Raw genomic sequence first — 19951 nt, 5'->3', positions numbered from 1 at the left:
TATGTTTTAAAACATTTTAAAACAAAACTCATGTTAATTCTCTTGTAAAAACATTTCAGATCTAGATCTCCGATTCAAAAAAAAAAACGTTGGTGGGTTTTGAATATTCTGAAATCATATATCTTCCACTATATGCTATAAAAAAAAATCAATTCTTTGTACAAAAATTACATTTTTGGCTCATCAAAACTCATAAAAACTCTTTGAAAACGTTTAGAAAAATAGGGCAAGGTTGGGCGAGATGTTACTCGCCTCTGGGGTGATGAGAAACTCCTGGATCTGAGAGAGAGTGGATCCCCTCTGCTGCAACGTGAAGATTTCGCCGAAAATCCTCCAAGTTCTCCCCCAAATCACCAAGAACAACCTAGGGTTTTAGATAGGGGAGAGGGGGCTAGGGTTTTCTCTGGTCTAAAGGTGAGAGGGGGTGATTTCGGGTGAGAGGGGATATATACAAACAGTTAAACCCGACCCAAACCCGAACCAAATCAAAACAGACCCGAAATCTGAAAAACTAGAAATCAGCGTATTAGTCGACTGATGTGTCGACCGATACAGTCAGTCGACTGATGTGTCGACTGATCTGGAAAAATTTAGTTTTTATGCATGTTTTTCTTATTTGCAAAACCATCGCACAAAACTCTACACCCATACTCTCATATCATCTCAAATAACTTGTTATCATGTACATCAATGACCTCAAGCTATTTATCATAAAAGAATTATTTATTTACTAATAATTCACATATATTCATATAAAAATTACGGGGTTCTACATTTCTAAACTTACAAATAACACATTAAATCTATAAATTTCAAGCAGCCCCCAATCAATTTAAAATTTACAAAAAACACCATTAAAGTTATAAAAAAAATGCGAAAAACACTCTTAAGGGCTCATAATTACAAAAACCACCTGAAATTTCAAAAACAAAAAATGACACATGAAATCCAAAAATTATCGGTAGCACCTTGTGAATTTGAAATTTGCAAAAAACACCCCCATTGTTTAAAAAATTACAAATAGCACCCTCAAGAGTTCAAAATTATAGGAAAATCTCATTAGTTTTCTGTAGTTCCAGGTTTGTAGTGTTTTTTTGCATGATTTGGGATTTTTGGTGTTTTATCAATTTCAAAATTTATAGGGGACTGCTAGAAGTTTTTAGATTTCATGTGTCGTTTTCAAGTGTAGAAAATGCTGAGAGTTTTCTATAATTTTGAACTCTTGAGAGTTTTATTTACAATTTTTAAATTATGAGGGTTATTTTCTGCAAACTCCAAATTCACAAGGTGCTACTAGCAATTTCTTAGTTTCATGTGTTATTTTTAGTTTTTAAAATTTCAGGGTGGTTTTTGTAATTCTAAACCCTTAAGAGTGATTTTCACATTTTCTAAAACTTTGAGGGTGTTTTTTACAAATTTTAAACTTATAGGGGACTGTTTAAAATTTCATGTGTCATTTATAAGTTTAGAAAATTTTGAGATTTTATTGTAATTTTGAACTCTTGAGGGTAATATTTGCAATGTTACAGAAAACGCTAGGCGGACTAGCCGCTTGAGCCGTACGCCTAGGCAGTGCGTAGGCGTTTGCCTATTTTTAATTTATCTAATTATAATAATTCACAAAAATATGTATTAGCTACATATTATAATTAAACTAAATTAAGTAATTATCTAAAATTGATCAAGATTAAATTAAATGTAACTAAAATTAACTAATTAAACTAATTGATTAAACTGAAAGTAACTAAAATTAGCTAAAATTGAACAAGATTAAACTAAAATTAACTACAATTAACTAAAACTAACTAATTAAACTAATTAACTAAATTAACTAATTAAACTAATTAATTAGACTAATTAAACTAATTAATTAAACTAAAATTAACTAAAATTAAGTAAAATTAAACAAGATTACATTAAAATTAACAAAAATTAAACTAATACTGAAATTAACTAAAATTGAACAAGATTAAACTAAAATTAACTTAATTCAACTAATTAATTAAACTAAATTGAACAAAATCAATTATTTAAATTAAAAAAATAGTTTATAAGTGAAATATTGGTCTAAAACAGTAAATAAGCTTAAATAACAGTTTAAAAATAAAAAAAGTTGAAAATCTCACCTGAGGGCCGACGGGAGGTTGGAGAGGGTGAGACGTGAGAGAGAGAGTGAGAGACTGTGAGAGAGAGGAGAGAGAGACGGTTGGGTGTGAATAGAGTAGAGGAGAGAGAGTTAAGGTTAAAGTTTGGTTTGGGTTTTGGTTTTCGTGAAACGAGTATGATTTTAAAGTTTGAATTTTTTTGTACTTTAGAAAGCTAGGCGGCCCGCTTCCCTAGGCGCCGCTTAGGCAGGCCGCTCAGGTTGAAACTAGGTGCTTGAGTGCCCGCCTAGGTGTAAGCGAATGCCTAGGCGTCTGCCTCGGCTGCTTTTTAGAACATTGAATACTTGCAAATTTTTAAGCTTTGAGGATGTTTTTAGAGAAGTTTAAACTTACAAGTGGCTGCTTGTAATTTCTTGAATTCATGTGCCTTATTATGGTTTTAAAATTTAAGGGTAGTTTTTGTAATTCTAAACCCTTAAGGGTGTTTTTCGCATTTTTAAACTTTAAGTGTGTTTTTTGGAAATTTTAAATTTATAGGGACAGTTAGAAATTTTTAGATTTCATGTGTCATTTGCAAGTTTAGAATATAAGAGTTTTCTGTAATTTTAAACTTTTGAGGGTGTTTCTTGTAATTTTTAAATTATGATGGTGCTTTTGCAAATTTTAAATTTATAGGCGGCTGCTATTAATTTTTTGATTTCATGTGTTATTTTTAGTTTTGGAAATTTCAGAGTGGTTTTTGTAATTCTAAAACATTCAGGGTGTTTTTCGCATTTTCTAAAACTTTGATGGTGTTATTTTTAAATTTTAAATTTATAGGGGATTGATGGAAATTTACAGATTTCATGTGACATTTGTAAGTTTAGAAAATTCTGAGATTTTTTTTGTAATTTTGAACTCTTTAGGGTGTTTTCTATAATTTTTTAAAAGTTGAGGGTGTTTTTTGTAACTTTTGAGGAGGATATTGGTAATTTCATAATTTTATGTGTGTTGGTCGTCAGTTTACCCTTAGGGTGTTTTATGTAATTTTGAGCTTTTAAAATATTTTTTTATAATTGTTGAAACTTTGAGGGTGTTTTTGAAAGAATGCCTATCTAAATGTGTCCGCCCATTTATGACCCATTTATCTTTAATAAAAATAATAACCACCCATTTATGATCCATTTAACTAAACTAGTTTTTATGCATGTGCATTGCACGTAGTTAAATATCATAATTATTTATTTTTAGTTTATTTCCTTACCAAAATTTATTCTTTGATTTCAATTTGATAGTTTTTACTCACTTATGTCTCTAAAATTTAATATAGTGATTATTTATCTTCTTTAATGTTTGTTTGAATGAGCTATATCTAATTTTAAGTTTCATGTTGATAATTGCATTGACACGAAACCAACGTGAAGCTAATTTGAATATTCATGTTATTTGGATCGACATGAAAGGAAGTTTTACCTAAGGAAGTATAGTGTTGTAAAAGTAAAAAATACTTAAAAAATAGCATAATAATAGCAAGAGGAATAATTAAAGCGAATAAGCTTAGACAATTGATTACAAGTGGCTAAAAGGGCATGAAAGATAATATGGATTTTATTCCTAATCATTGATAGACTTCACTAAAAACCATAAACTAAATATTAATACTAACTCTATTATAATTTTATATGATAACACGTCCACAAAATAAATGTATAAAATATTTAAAATTTTGTGAAAATCTCATCTAAATATTCCTAATTTTACTCAAAAATTAGGCTATTCTATAAAATATTAAGAAAATATTGTCGTTTATTCTTTCTATTTCATTTTTGATTGAGTCGAGATTAAGCCTTCTTCACTTTTATCTTTTTTAGGGTAATTCTAGAATGGTATCTTCATCATCTACATCAATTGTGACATCAGGCTGGACCTAGATTTCTCATACTATTATCTTTCCTTGGGCTCATTTATCTGTTATCTTCTCATCTTACTTTACAAGTAATTTGAATGTGAACATATATATATATATATGATAAATTTTTAGTGTTTCTAATTATGATTTAAGTTAAGTTAGGATTGACCTATTTTTCTTTGCAATAAATTCTTGTATTGTGCACTTAATAAGAGTTTCTACTGCGTCAAACTGTGTTACCTTTGCAATGTCCTAAGTCATCAGAGATTCTGCAATGTTTATCATTTGGACACTGGTTATAAATATCTATATCCACCTTTTTGTTGTGGCCTTTGTAAGTATAAAGTCATAGCTCAAGTCTACTATAAATGGTAGTTATCTTTACCTTAAAGGTGCAATAGCTTATCTGTACATTGGTGAATTTTAATTAGGTCTAATTGTGTAAATTATAGAGTAGGTATTTTAAGATCATACCTCTTTTGAATGTTGTAATGCTTGCATAATATCGCTAAGTTAAATTTTTATTGCATTTATAAAAAGCCTTAATGGTAGGGGTGCTAAACTGTATCCGTATCCGAGGAAATATCCGTAACCGTATCCGTTAGGATACGGATATGGTTACTCAAATCTATAACTGATAGGATATGGTTACGGATACGGTTTTATAATGAAATATTTATATCCGTATCCTAAATATCCAAATACATATTAGCCATACTCTTACGATAGTTTCGATTCTTAGATTATGGATTTGTGGTTAATTTTGATGATCAAGATGTTTAATCTTAACTTTTTAGATATAATGAACATATAAACGAACTCTTTTGTATCACATGTGAGGTGTCCGCTTATATATCCGCATGTATATCCGTAACCGTATCCGATTTTAGAGGATATGAATATGAATTTTTCTTACCGAGGTATATCTGTATCCGTAACCGTATCCGAGATGAGTAAGCGGATATAGATATGGTAGGCATCATATTCGAGCCGTATCCAGACCGAATGCACCCCTACTTAATGGAGATGCTTTTGTCTTGATAGCTTGTCTTGAATGAGCCTTGCATATTAACTTAAAAATATAATATTTGTTGTTTATTGTGTTATATGGATATTTGTTTGGTTTGCTTACCATTATCTTATTTATTTAGTTAGTTGAATCTTTGGGTTGATACACACACGTACACACACACACACATTTGACGCAAAATTGCGACGTGCACATCTTCCCAGCAAATTCCATGTTCTTAAACAAAGTTATACGTAGAGGCATGCCACTATAGTAAAACGAAAAAAATATCAATTTTAATTTTTTTTCTAACGCTATGATAAGTATCATGTGTATATATTTTGTCCACTATAGTGATTTCCCACCTTTTGTCTAGCTTGTTAAATAAGTATTATGTGGATACCTTTCATCAATTATAGTGATTTTTCTCCTCTTGTCTGATTTGTTATATCTTGTAATATAGTTGATCAATAGCTTCACGTTAGTTGCTATTGCAAGGTCATCTATATTTAATTATATAATAAGTTTATGACTCCTTTAGTATTTGAAGAATAAAATATAAAATTTTATAAGATTTATTAATATTTCTTGTATCTTCTATGAAAAATACTTCTTGATTAGAAAAAGTTGTTTAATATGCTCTCCAATGGGAAATCAGTTGGTGCTTCTTTAAAAAATATGTCCCTTGTTAATATTAATTCAAGTGATTCATGTAAGTTTATGAATTTTGGGTAATTTCGTTCGCTTTTCCATTTAAAATAAAAACAACTAGATACTTTTGAAGAATATCTCTGAACTTTTTTAATAGTTTCTTCATACGTAACTCATTGTATTTTTTTACCCTGTGAATATTACTAAAATCAGAGAATATTTTTTTACCTTATGAATATTACTAACATCACAAAATAATGTTTATAAAATATAATCAATTAATGCTAAGCTTTTATATTACTGTCTTTTATCAATTTTAAAAGGTTTAGTTTTCTATCAATTAATGCTACCTCTATATTTTTGATATTCCAACTTATGAGTAAATTATATGTAATTACTTTTACTTAGACAATGATATTAAATTTTAATCTATTAATATATTTTTCAAATTTCATGATTTTTATAATTTTAAACTTTTAAGGGTGTTTCTACAATTTTTAAAATTGAGGGTGTTAATTACTAATTTTAAATTTTAGAGGGCTACTACTAATTTCTAGATTTTATGTTCGTTGTTTTAAGTTTTGAAAAGCAAGATTTTTTTGTTATTTTGAACTATTGAGGGTGTTTTGTGCATTTTTGACACTTTTTAGTTTTTTTGACAGTAATTCATGTATTATAGTATGTTAGCTACTTATTATTTCTTTACCTTTGTATTATCATTTAAACTCATTGGTGTTTACATGGTATTATCTTTCTCTATTATACTTGAGGCTTAATTGATGCGACAAAGAGTTTTTTATGGTGCAGAAAGGGGAATCTATGTTCAAGTTTGATGGTAACCCCTAGAATTCATGTATGTTGTTCACAAGTTTTGAGGGTGTTTTTTTATAATTTAAAATTTTAAGGGTGTTTCTATAATTTTTAAAATATTGAGAGTGCTAATTATAAATTTTAAATTCTTCGGATGATACAGTTAATTTCTAAATTTAATGTTTATTATTTTAAGTTTTGATATGTGATGGTGTTTGTAATTTAAATATTTGAGAGTATTTTGTGCAATTTTTAAAACTTTTTGAGTTTTTTTATTATTATTGTAATATTTCATGTAACTTTATCTTATTTTTTTTAAATTATTGAGCTGTAGGTAATTCACGCGGGCTTAAGATATGATATAATTAAGATTATGATAGATTAAGGTTTATATAAAATATCTATAAAAGTAAAGGGTAATATTGACCGAGAAAAGATTTTCCCAAGCTTGTGCTTTCAAAGGAAGTATGATTTGTGGGTTTGGGTGGGTTATTTAGTGGGTGGGTATGATAGATTTGAATCATAAAACTTGAGATCTTAAAACCATATAGCCATGATTAATTCAAAGAGATTAACAAGGATCTAAAAGAGCGGAAGCGTATACCTGAATCCATTGCTTGATCTTTAGATGGGTTTTGATCTTCTAACCTTAGGGTTCTCTCTAGCCGAATTTCTCTCTAGATGGGGGTGAAGAGAATTAGAGAATGTAACCCTAGATTAGGGACCATAACCCCTTATTTATAGATGTTGTACTTTTGTAATTTAGCCCCTCAATAAATCACAATTACAACCTGGTATCTGCACATATAACCCCATGATTATATTTAAATACCCATTAACCCAACTTAATTGATCACTTTAGTTGGTTATCCTGAAAGGTAGCAATACACATTGATTAATCATATGTACCCACAAATTGATTTATTAGATTAAATCCAACAATCTCCCACTTGGGCACCATATGATTCCTTAAATTGTGTATAACCTTATGAGCCCAAAAAAATGTTATCACTGAAAGGGTATTTCCGAACAATCTCGTCCATTGACTATATCAATATAGGATCAAAGCGGCCTTCGTCACATTTATCGTGACTCGACCCATCAATGGTCACATATACCAATACAATCAAACGACATAGATCAATCATGGATGTGCAGCATGAAAATTACATGCAATGTGATCAGTACATGTCTATTTTCAACTGGTCCTCCTTAGTGAGGTCAAAACCAAACATAATGTAACAGAGTGTCTTAACTGAAAACTTTATTCTGATCAGACAATACAAACAAACATAAAGCACCACAAATACAAACTCCCACTAAAACATAATATCCTCAAATAATACCACACCCATATGAGCAGTATGCTCATGAAAGACCTTAGGTGGCAATCCCTTAGTAAGAGGATCAGCTATCATGGAGTTTGTCCCAATGTGCTCTATGGATATCTGTCCACTCTGTACTCTTTCTTTCACAACCAGGAACTTAATGTCAATATGTTTTGACTTAGTTGAGCTCCTGTTGTTATTGGAATACATTACTGCAGATTTATTGTCACAATATAACCTTAGTGGTCTTTCAACATTTTCCAAAATGCGCAGTCCCGTGACAAAATTTCGCAGCCATATTCCCTGATTGGATGCCTCATAGCAAGCTACAAATTCCATATTCCCAGATTGGATGCCTAATAGCAAGCTACAAATTCTGCTGCCATAGTGGAGGAAGCTACTAGTGTTTGTTTGACACTTTTCCATGATATAGCTCCTCCTGCTAACATATAAATGTAGCCTGATGTAGACTTCCTGCTATCTTGGCATCCAGCAAAATCAGAGTCCGAATACCCAATGACCTCTAATTTCTCTGATTTTCTGTATGTGAGCATGTAATCTTTTGTTTTCTGAAGATACCTCATAACCCTTTTGACTGCTATCCAATGATCCATACCAGGGTTGCTTAAGTATCTGCCTAACATCCCAACAATGTACGCAATATCCGGACGCGTACATACCTGAGCATACATTAGACTTCCTACAGCCGAAGCATAAGGAATCTTCTGCATTTCCTGAATTTCAAGGTTACCTTTAGGGCACTGATTGAGACTAAACTTGTCTCCTTTAGCAACAGGGGTGTCACCTGGTCTGCAATCTTGCATGCCAAACCTTTTAAGTACCTTATCGATATAGCTCTTTTGTGATAATCCAAGAATACCCCGAGAGCGATCTCGATGTATCTGGATCCCTAATATAAAAGAGGCGTCCCCAAGATCTTTCATCTCAAAATTCTTTGATAGAAATCTCTTGGTTTCGTGCAACATGCCTATATCATTAGTGGCAAGCAAGATGTCATCCACATACAGAACCAGAAAAATATACTTACTCCCACTGAACTTGTGATATACACAGTCATCAACAATGTTCATCTCAAAACCGAACGAGATAACTATTTGTTGAAACTTATGATACCATTGACGAGGAGCTTGCTTGAGTCCATAGATGGATTTCCTTAATTTGCAGACCATATTCTTTGGGTCTCCCGACACAAAGTTTTCTGGTTGCACCATATAGATCATCTCATCAATGTCTCCATTGAGAAATGCAGTCTTAACATCCATCTGATGTAACTCAAGATCATAATGAGCAACAAGTGCCATGATTATTCTGAAAGAGTCTTTCGATGAAACCGGAGAGAAAGTCTCTGTATAATCAATGCCTTCCTTTTGAGTATAGCCTTTAGCCACAAGACGTGCCTTATACCTCTCCACATTACCGTTTGCATCCCGCTTGGTTTTAAAAATCCATTTACAACCAATTGGTTTTGCACCTTCTGGTAATGGGACAAGTTCCCAAACCTTATTGTCTTGCATAGACTTGTACTCTTCATTCATGGCATCAATCCACTGTTGAGAGTTAGAACTTTTCATGGCCTGAGAGAAGTTGATTGGATCATCTTCTAACATTCCACTACTTTCCTCATGTTCTTGGAGAAATACAATATAATCATCCGGAATAGCATTTCTCCTTTCTCTCGTGGATCTCCTTAATGGCACTGGTTCTTGAGGTTGTTGAGTTTGTTCTTCTGGAACAGGGAGTTGTTCAACATTATCATCTTGAGGTTCCGGATTTACTTCTTGAGCAACAACAGGTATAGGAACCTGAATATTGTCAAAAGTAACTGTATGGATTGGATCTGAAGCCAATTCCTCCTCAAAACTAATGTCTCTAACCTTATTTCTCCCCCCAAACTCAACATCCTCAAAGAATGTTGCTGTTCCCGTCTCAAAAATATTCCTTATAGTGGGATCATAAAACTTAAAGCCCCTAGAGCGTTCAGAGTATCCAATAAAGTAGCTGCTAACTGTTTTGGAGTCCAATTTCTTTTCATTTGGCCTATAAGGCCTTGCCTCAGCTGGACATCCCCAAATATGTAAATGCTTTAAACTGGGCTTTCGACCAGTCCAAAGCTCATAAGGTGTTTTAGCAACTGCTTTACTTGGTACTCTATTCAGAATGTAAGCTGCTGTCTTAAGTGCTTCTCCCCAGAGTGACTCTGGTAAAGAAGAATGAGCAATCATACTTCTTACCATATCCTTAAGAGTCCTGTTTCGTCTTTCAGCTACACCATTCATGCTAGGTGAACCCGGCATAGTGTACTGTGGGACGATACCGCATTCCTCTAGGTATCTAGCAAATGGTCCTGGACGTTGTTCACCTGAACCATCATATCTACCGTAGTACTCACCACCACGATCAGATCTGACGGTTTTAATTCTTCTGTTGAGTTGATTCTCAACTTCAGCTTTATAGGCTTTGAACATGTCCAGAGACTCAGATTTTTCATGAATAAGATATAGGTGCCCATAACGTGAGTAATCGTCTATGAATGATATAAAATATTGTTGACCATTCCAGGATTCCGTAGGGAATGGCCCACAAATATCCGTATGTATCAATTCTAAGACATCCGAAGATCTGTTGGCACCTAATCTTTTCACTTTGGTCTGTTTTCCCTTGATACATTCAACACATACGTCGAAGTCCGAAAAATCAAGGGAATCCAAAATGCCATCAGACACAAGACGCTCAACTCTACCTTTTGAGATATGACCTAAGCGCTTATGCCATAATGTCGCCGAATTTTCCTTATTTAATTTACGCTTAGTACCACGTGATTCCACATGCAAGGATTCATTATAAGAAGCAATTGTATCGAGCAGATATAGGTTGTCATAAGTGCTTAAGTAACCGGTTCCCACAACATTTGAATTAAAAGATAAACTGAATTGACTGTTTCCAAATGAACAAGAATAACCTGATTTGTCCAATACAGAAACAGAAACCAAATTCCGTCTAAAAGACGGTACTACAAAAGTATCTTTTAAATCCAAATAATAACCAGTTCCTAACAACAACCTAAAGTGCCCAATTGCTTCCACATCTACCGATTGTCCGTCGCCCACAAAGATGTGTCTTTCAACATCACTTGGCTTTCGGTAGCTCAGGCAACCCTGCATAGAAACACTTATGTGAGTAGTAGCACCAGAGTCTAACCACCAAGTGTTTCTAGGTACTGAAGCTAAATTAACCTCAGAACAGACCAAAGCAAGGAACGTACCCTTATTATCACGCCAGGCGTGATATTTTGTACAGTCCTTCTTTACATGTCCAGGCTTCTTACAGAAGAAACAACCCTGATTATCCTTATGTTGTTTCTTCTCAACTGGACCCTTAGCAGCTTCCTTATCATTCTTCCTTTTCTTGCCCTTATCCTTAGAGGCATAGGCCAAATGAGCACTTTCTGTCTTATCTTGCTTCAACCTGTCTTCTTCTTGCACACAGTATGAAATGAGCTCATTTAGAGTCCATTTCTCCTTTTGACAGTTATAACTGACCTTAAATTGGTTAAACTGTGCAGGAAGAGACAACAAAACCAGATGCACTAATAACTCGTCACAAAGATCGAGTTTAAGTGCCTTAAGCTTTGAAGCAATATGAGACATTTCCATAATGTACTCCCTGATATTTCCTTTGCCCTTATACTTCATTGAAATCAAGCGAGCTAAAAGCGTGCTTGTTTCTACCTTATCGTTTTTCGCAAAACGCTTCTCAATTTCGGCAAGGAAATCTTTAGCCTTAGTAATCCCTTCGGATTCTATGCCCCTGAAGGCTTCCGGAACGCCGCGCTTAATGATCATAAGACTCATGCGATTTGAACGCTCCCACTTCTCATGCTCCTTCTTTGCATCAGGAGTGCTATCCGCATTGAGAGGTTGGGGTTGTTCAGTTCTTAATGCATAGTCAAGATCCATGCAGCCAAGAACAATTAATATGTTCTCTTTCCAAACCTTGAAGTTTGTCCCATTTAGCATGGGAATTGAGTTGATGTTAGTAGAAATAGTTGCAGCAGATGCATTAGCTGAAATAAAACAAAAAATACTCACATCAATAACCATAATCAATAAAATTCAAATAATGACAATCCCCATCCAAGATACCGGCACAACATTAATATCAAGTCTTTGGACAGTAATATTAACTTGTAAGTGATACCTTGTTGCAATGATCAAACATTGACAATAACTCATGTCAAATAATGAAACTATCTTTGGATCGATTCATTATTCACATGTAAACCTTATAATTGTCACACGCTTATCATAAATAAACATTAACCTTCCTTTGGGCCAATTAAATATTTACACGAAAGCATACACACAAACATCTCACATTCCTCATGAACAATCTACACAAGAGAGGTTACTTTGGCAACTTCTTGTTTCAATTAATCAATTGGAGTGAGAGACAACCTTAATACCTTAGTGTCATAATATTTGAATTAAATAATTGATTAAAAACCGAATTAGATTTAAATTAAAAAATTTAAATCAACTGAATTTCCAAAAACTTAATTGGGGTCTCACAGCTTAATTAGGGCCCATAACTTAATTGAATAAATTAAGTATACCAAAGTGGACCCATGAAAAGCCGAGGCTTAACCATAATGAACACGAAGTTCCCTTAACTTCGAACGCGAGGTTCGACTGTATTGAGTACGAGACTCACTTAAGCACGAACGCGAGAGTTTAAGTGCCTTAAGCTTTGAAGCAATATGAGACATTTCCATAATGTACTCCCTGATATTTCCTTTGCCCTTATACTTCATTGAAATCAAGCGAGCTAAAAGCGTGCTTGTTTCTACCTTATCGTTTTTCGCAAAACGCTTCTCAATTTCGGCAAGGAAATCTTTAGCCTTAGTAATCCCTTCGGATTCTATGCCCCTGAAGGCTTCCGGAACGCCGCGCTTAATGATCATAAGACTCATGCGATTTGAACGCTCCCACTTCTCATGCTCCTTCTTTGCATCAGGAGTGCTATCCGCATTGAGAGGTTGGGGTTGTTCAGTTCTTAATGCATAGTCAAGATCCATGCAGCCAAGAACAATTAATATGTTCTCTTTCCAAACCTTGAAGTTTGTCCCATTTAGCATGGGAATTGAGTTGATGTTAGCAGAAATTGTTGCAGCAGATGCATTAGCTGAAATAAAACAAAAGAATGCTCACATCAATAACCATAATCAATAAAATTCAAATAATGACAATCCCCATCCAAGATACCGGCACAACATTAATATCAAGTCTTTGGACAGTAATATTAACTTGTAAGTGATACCTTGTTGCAATGATCAAACATTGACAATAACTCATGTCAAATAATGAAACTATCTTTGGATCGATTCATTATTCACATGTAAACCTTATAATTGTCACACGCTTATCATCGCAGATGTGTATACAGTCTAAATAAATATTAACCTTCCTTTGGGCCGATTAAATATTTACACGAAAGCATACACACAAACATCTCACATTCCTCATGAACAATCTACACAAGAGAGGTTACTTTGGCAACTTCTTGTTTCAATTAATCAATTGGAGTGAGAGACAACCTTAATACCTTAGTGTCATAATATTTGAATTAAATAATTGAACCGAATTAGATTTAAATTAAAAAAATTTAATTTAAATCAACTGAATTTCCAAAAACTTAATTGGGGTCTCACAGCTTAATTAGGGCCCATAACTTAATTGAATAAATTAAGTATACCAAAGTGGACACATGAAAAGCCGAGGCTTAACCATAATGAAAACGAAGTTCCCTTAACTTCGAACGCGAGGTTCGACTGTATTGAGTACGAGACTCACTTAAGCACGAACGCGAGGTTCGTCTGAAAATGAACGAACGCGAGGTTCGTTTGATAAAAGAACGCGAGGTTCAACTTGGGAACGAACGCGAGGTTCGTTTAAAAAATGAACGCGAGGTTCGACTGAAGTACGAACGCGAGGTTCGTCTGAAGTACGAACGCGAGGTTCGTCTGAAGTACGAACGCGAGGTTCGTCTGAAGTTCGAACGCGAGGTTCGTCTGAAGTACGAACGCGAGGTTCGCCTGAAGTACGAACACGAGGTTCGTCTGAAGTTCGAACGCGAGGTTCGTCTGAAGTACGAACGCAAGGTTCGTCTGAAGTACGAACGCGAGGTTCGTCTGAAGTACGAATGCGAGGTTCGTTAAAGTTGAGCGCGAGGCTCACCTTAATTCTGAGCGTGAGGCTCACCTTAAGAACGAACGCGAGGTTCGTTAAACTTGAGCGCGAGGCTCACCTTAATTGTGAGCGCGAGGCTCACCTTAAGAACGAACGCGAAGTTCGTTGAGCGCGAGGCTCACTTGATAACGAACGTGAAGTTCGTTTGAACGCGAAGTTCGGTTAAAATTGAACGAACACGAGGTTCGTTTGAGGTAATCACCTCCTTAATTTTCGCCACGTTTCACGCACGCACGAACCCTTAGGGTTTCAAATTGAAACCGCCGCCGACAAACCCAAAAATCTATGATTTTTATTCTCAAAACAGATCCAGAATTGGAAAAAATTGAAGAAAAAATCAAAGAAAATCCAAAAATTCCAAAAAGTTACTGTTCATCCGAAAAAAACTTCGTTACTGTTCATCCGAACATTACTATTCATCCGAGAATAAAACTGAATCTTTTAACCAGAGATTTAAGATCAAAAAACCTAATAAAACTTAAATCCCTAAGAATTAATCAAGGTGGCTCTGATACCACTTGTTAGATCTGAATCATAAAACTTGAGATCTTAAAATCATATAGCCATGATTAATTCAAAGAGATTAACAAGGATCTAAAAGAGCGGAAGCTTATACCTGAATCCATTGCTTGATCTTTAGATGGGTTTTGATCTTCTAACCTTAGGGTTCTCTCTAGCCGAATTTCTCTCTAGATGGGGGTGAAGAGAATTAGAGAATGTAACCCTAGATTAGGGACCATAACCCCTTATTTATAGATGTTGTACTTTTGAAATTTAGCCCCTCAATAAATCACAATTACAACCTGGTATCTGCACATATAACCCCATGATTATATTTAAATACCCATTAACCCAACTTAATTGATCACTTTAGTGGGTTATCCTGAAAGATAGCAATACACATTGATTAATCATATGTACCCACAAATAGATTTATTAGATTAAATCCAACAGGGTAGGGTATGGGTGAGCAAATGTGTTTGGGTGAATTTTGCCATCCCTACACTGACCTTAAGACTTTTTTCTCATGCTTAATTTGTAGCAATAACTGAGTTTCATCTGTAGCGTAAAGTGAATGAAAATTGGCCATGGATATAATACACATGACCAAAAATATCCAAAAAATGGACTCAAATGTTAACAGAAAGGAGTTCTCCTAATCCTATTGCTGATGAGCTTGCTCTACTTTGTTATCTTTTCCTGATTTCAGAGTCGCTTGTAAATTTCGAGCATCACATCTCATTAGTCATTACTATCTAATATTGTATGAAGTTCCATATTTTCGCTTGTAAATTTCGAGCATCACATCTCATTAGTCATTACTATCTAATATTGTATGAAGTTCCATATTTTGTTGGGAGTTCAAAAGATTTCATGCTCTAAGAGCATCTCGAAGGGGCCGGATTTTCCGGCCACTTAGCTAAATTAAGGGGGATTGTAGGGAAGTTGCTTCAAGGAGCCAGAAAACTTTCCCCTTCACCTCAAACCCGTTAACGCTCTCCTCAAATTAAAACATTCCCCTTATAATTTTATATTAATATTTTTCTAATGGAGTTAATATATAGTTAATCAAATTTAGGTAATGTATAAGTAATTCAAAATTAAATAATTGAGTTAATGTATAGTTAATTCAATTTGATTAATATTTTTTAAAACGTACCCTTATAATTTTTTATTAATATTTTTTAATTACATGTTGTTTTTCTAGTATAGGGTGCTTTATTAATATTTTTTATTAATTATTTGTTAAATTTTAATATGATTAATTGATTTAATGATTATATAAGGCAATTTCTTAATTTAAATTAATTAATTAATTATCTTTAGTTGTTAGTATTTAATTATTTATTCATTTATAAATAAATCACATATTTAATTAAATTCTAATTTATAAAATTAAAACAATAAATATGAATAATTAAGGGGTAGGAGTACTTTTAAGGGGGAACCACTAGAGGAGAACCTTGCCCTCCCTTAAAAGTTCCCCTAGATTAAGGAAGATTGTAGGGTTCCCTTAGAGATACTCTAAACGTACCCTTTGTTATGGTGGAAGCAAGCTGGATATTGGCTTTGGGTTGTGGTAGAGCTGTAGAGGGATTATCCCCTGAAATGATTCGTCGAGCCGATCCCAAAAGTTTCAGATAAAGACTTGCCATAGAAATTATTCATCACGCACATTATTATTAAGATTAATGAGTATATCAATGAATCAAATACGTGTACAAGCGGTACACAACAACGAGTACTAGCAGCATTCACTCTTCACAAATCTTACAAATCTTAAAAAGCTAGCCAAACTCTCCTCCCTATACAAAGCCTTAATTAACATCCGTTTGCATGACACCGGAGCGCACCGGCGTCCCTCGTCAGTGCATGAACCTGATCTGGATTTCCGGCGGCGAACGCCTCGTCGGGCTTATAATGTGGCGAAACGCCGGCGCTGCCCACCTGCCTAAACGATGCGCCGTTTATGAAGGCGTCGTTCACCGATTTCAGATTCCATGACGTCCCTCTTCCTGGTCCGTCCTCCTTCCATATCACCTGTAAAAATGTAGAACATATCGAATTTTTTTTTTTTTTTTTTTTTATCACCTGTAAAAATGTAGAACATATCGAATTTTTTTTTTTTTTTTTTTGAGGATTCAAAATTCAAATTCCCACTGGTGTTTTATATAAAGGGTACCCGGTAGGTATTTTGTAGAAAAATATCGGAGAGTTATTAGAAAAATCTGATTTTAAGCCCAGAAGAAAACGCTCTTAACCCTGTTTATGTATGGTAGTTTTACTAAGAAGGTGGAGATGAGAGAGTTGTTATATATACTAAATTTGGATAAAAATGTTTAAAAATGGATCGAATGTTTATCGCTATAGTAACTTTTACCAATTTAGTTAGGTATGGTAATTTAGTGGGGAAAAAGGAAAAAGCTAGTGGTAGGCTTTTGTAGTAATAAAATTTACAAAAATGTTATGAACTATATTGGGCAGTAACTATCAATGGTGCTTTCCATAAAGCTATATAGTAATTTATGATAATATCTGAAAGTTTCCTTCGTGATAGTTAGCAGACTATGACATACTAATAATAGTTTAGTAAGTTCATCAGCGTATCCAAAGTAATTTTGTAAAACATAAACGAACTTCATATTGTATTAACTCACACGTTATTTTCTAATAGTACTTGTGTGATATTTCTGCTCATTTGAAAATTTATAGTATTCTTCTAATAGTAATAATTTATGATATTTCTCTTCAGTACTTTTGTACAGATATTTTAATATTAGAGTTAATAGAACTAGGAGATCTAAAGGTAGACCTAGAATGATTTGGTTAGAAGCAACTAAGAAAGATATGATTAGGACTAACTTAATGGATGAGATGACCCATAACAGAATGGAATGAAAAAATAGGATTCATGTAGCCGACCCCAAATATTTGGGGTAAAGGCTTGTTTGTTGTTGTAGTACTTATGTAATATTTAGGGTTATAATCATATATATACTAGCTTACCTCTTTATTACCGACAGCAACGTATAAATTTCCCTGACTCTTGATAGTAGGATTCATGCTGCCACCCATAGCATAATCTCTCCACCCATCATAGAAATTATTCACCACGTGCGCATACCCATGTCGGATCCGGGGCATCCGCTGAATGCAGTTCGGCCCGAAGCGGTTAAACGCGACGGTGACCTTCATATCTTTGTCTCTAACGAACCCGTCGTCGTGGCCCAGGAGCATGACCTTGTCGTGGTCCCTGAACCAGTTGTTGGACACTGTGATCCCTGTGGTTCATAAAAGAATGAAATTTAATCAAATGTATATTCGATCGAGTCGTTTACTTATTAGATATTCGTTTAAATACTCTAGTTATTATCACATTTAGCTAATAGGTTTAGGGGTCTAACCGCTATTGCATTTAATTTAATTAATAGATCTGGGGGTCTTGTTTAGAAATATAAAGGTTCATGGGTCTAGTATAAAGTTAATAAAGAATTGAGGATGTAGTTAGATTTTTAAGCATGATATTTAAAAGAAGTAGTAGGTTCACATTGTAAAGTAGAGATATGAAGATTTGGGAGAATTTAGGGTGTTATTAATGTATTATATGACAAAAACCTTAGGATTTAGGATATTATTTGATTCATTTGCTTATGAAATATTTGTTTTAAGAATTTGATTTCTTATAACTTATAATTGCATAAATGATGGTGTATTTTTTTGACTAATTTATCTTTTCTTTTCACTTTATACATTAATTTTGGTAGACTAAGAAAGCTCAAATAAAAATTTTAAACAAATATTGAAATTTATAGATTTAAACATCCTATTTTTAAAGATATAAGTTTCAAACATAAATTCAAATCATATAAAAAAGAATTAAAACCCTTTAAAGTTGAAAATAATTTTATTTATCTAAAACAAATGTATTTTATTAATTAAATATTTCTAACGTCCAAACTCAAAGACCCTTAGGGTCTGTTTGTTTGCTAAAAAAATGAGAAACCCCCGCCACGTATGATTTCAAGAAATCTCTCGCCATGTAGGATTTTGGTTTTAACCGATTTTCAAATCACACGTTTGTTTCGTTTTCTGATTTAAAGAAATGAGGGTGCCACGTAGGATTTTTGAGAAAACTCATTTCAGACCAAAACTCTCTGAAAACACTTAGAAATATCACTTCAAAGAATTTTTAATTACTAAAAACACCGTTGAAATGGCGGCCGAGAATAAAAAAATTATTTAATTGCTGAATACACTGTTGCTTTTGCGGCTGATTTCCATTTCCTTTTTTCTATGTTCAAACAAACACAAGAAATAAAAATAGATGATTAAAGATAATATTTAATTGCTGAAAACACAATTACTTTTGCGGCTGCGTTTTCTTTAATTGTGACGTGGCAGAGATTTCATTGCGAAACAAACGAAAACAAATGATTTAATATTTTACTTGATTCGAACACGGCCTTACCCGTCGACCCGCGAGTGACGTCAAGGAGGCCGTCGTGGCAGCTGTAGAGGCTTTGGTCCAGCCAGATCTTGAAGGAGTATACTATCGGGAATGCATCGGCATCTCCTGCGCCGGTCGGCTCGACCTTTGCTGCGGGGCCTAGAACTGGGCCGGGCGGCGTTGGGCCGAGGCTTGTGGAATTGGAGTCCGTGGATTATAATGTCATGGGCCTGAACACAGTGGGACTTGTTAGAGCACGGAACTATATATGTTCATGCCATGCACCAAATAGCTTCTAGAAATCGTCATCTTTAATTTCTACCGTTATGGCTCATAAAGTTATCAGCAAAATCGACATCACATTAAAATGCATGTTAATCATTTATAAACGTAGCAAGACCCAGACTTTTAAGAGAAAATTTGCAAAATAGACCGTTTTTATAAAGTAATTAGCGAAATAGATCACTTTTGAGAGTAATTAGCAAAATAGACCTCTTTTTGACAAAAGAGGTCGATTTTAAAAAAATGGCTTCAGAAAACATACGAGACTACTAGTCCCGTATGTTTAAAGCTAACTAATCTTATGATTAGTGCACTAATCATTAGATTAGTTAGCTTTAAACATACGGGAACTAGTAGTCCCGTATGTTTTCTGAAGCCATTTTCATATTTTCAAAATCGACCTCTTTTTGGCCTATTGGCCAAAAAGAGGTCTATTTTGCTAATTACTTTTAAAAGTGGTCTATTTCGCTAATTACTTTATAAAAACGGTCTATTTTACAAATTTTCCCGACTTTTAACTATATATAGACTTAATTAATTTTTAACTTACATGTTCAATCAAGAAGCCGGCACCATTAGCAATGTGCACATCGGCTCCTCTCCCATCAATAGTAGTAAAACTCCCCACAACCAAAGGCCTTTCGAGCCTAATCTGCATGTCTCC

The 19951-nt window shown here is 33.9% G+C and overlaps 1 protein-coding gene across 1 annotated transcript; it reads right to left on the bottom strand.

Annotated features, from left to right (window-relative positions):
- Positions 16380-19945, bottom strand: LOC109847365 (probable pectate lyase 16). The gene is given in 5 exon segments (XM_020416596.1): positions 16380-16598; positions 17565-17839; positions 19027-19180; positions 19182-19235; positions 19838-19945. Coding segments are annotated over 5 exon segments (810 nt in total).

This window comes from Asparagus officinalis, chromosome 7 (assembly GCF_001876935.1).
Source record: "Asparagus officinalis chromosome 7, Aspof.V1, whole genome shotgun sequence".
Classification (NCBI taxonomy): Eukaryota; Viridiplantae; Streptophyta; class Magnoliopsida; order Asparagales; family Asparagaceae; genus Asparagus; species Asparagus officinalis.
This window is presented reverse-complemented; position numbering and strand designations above follow the sequence as displayed.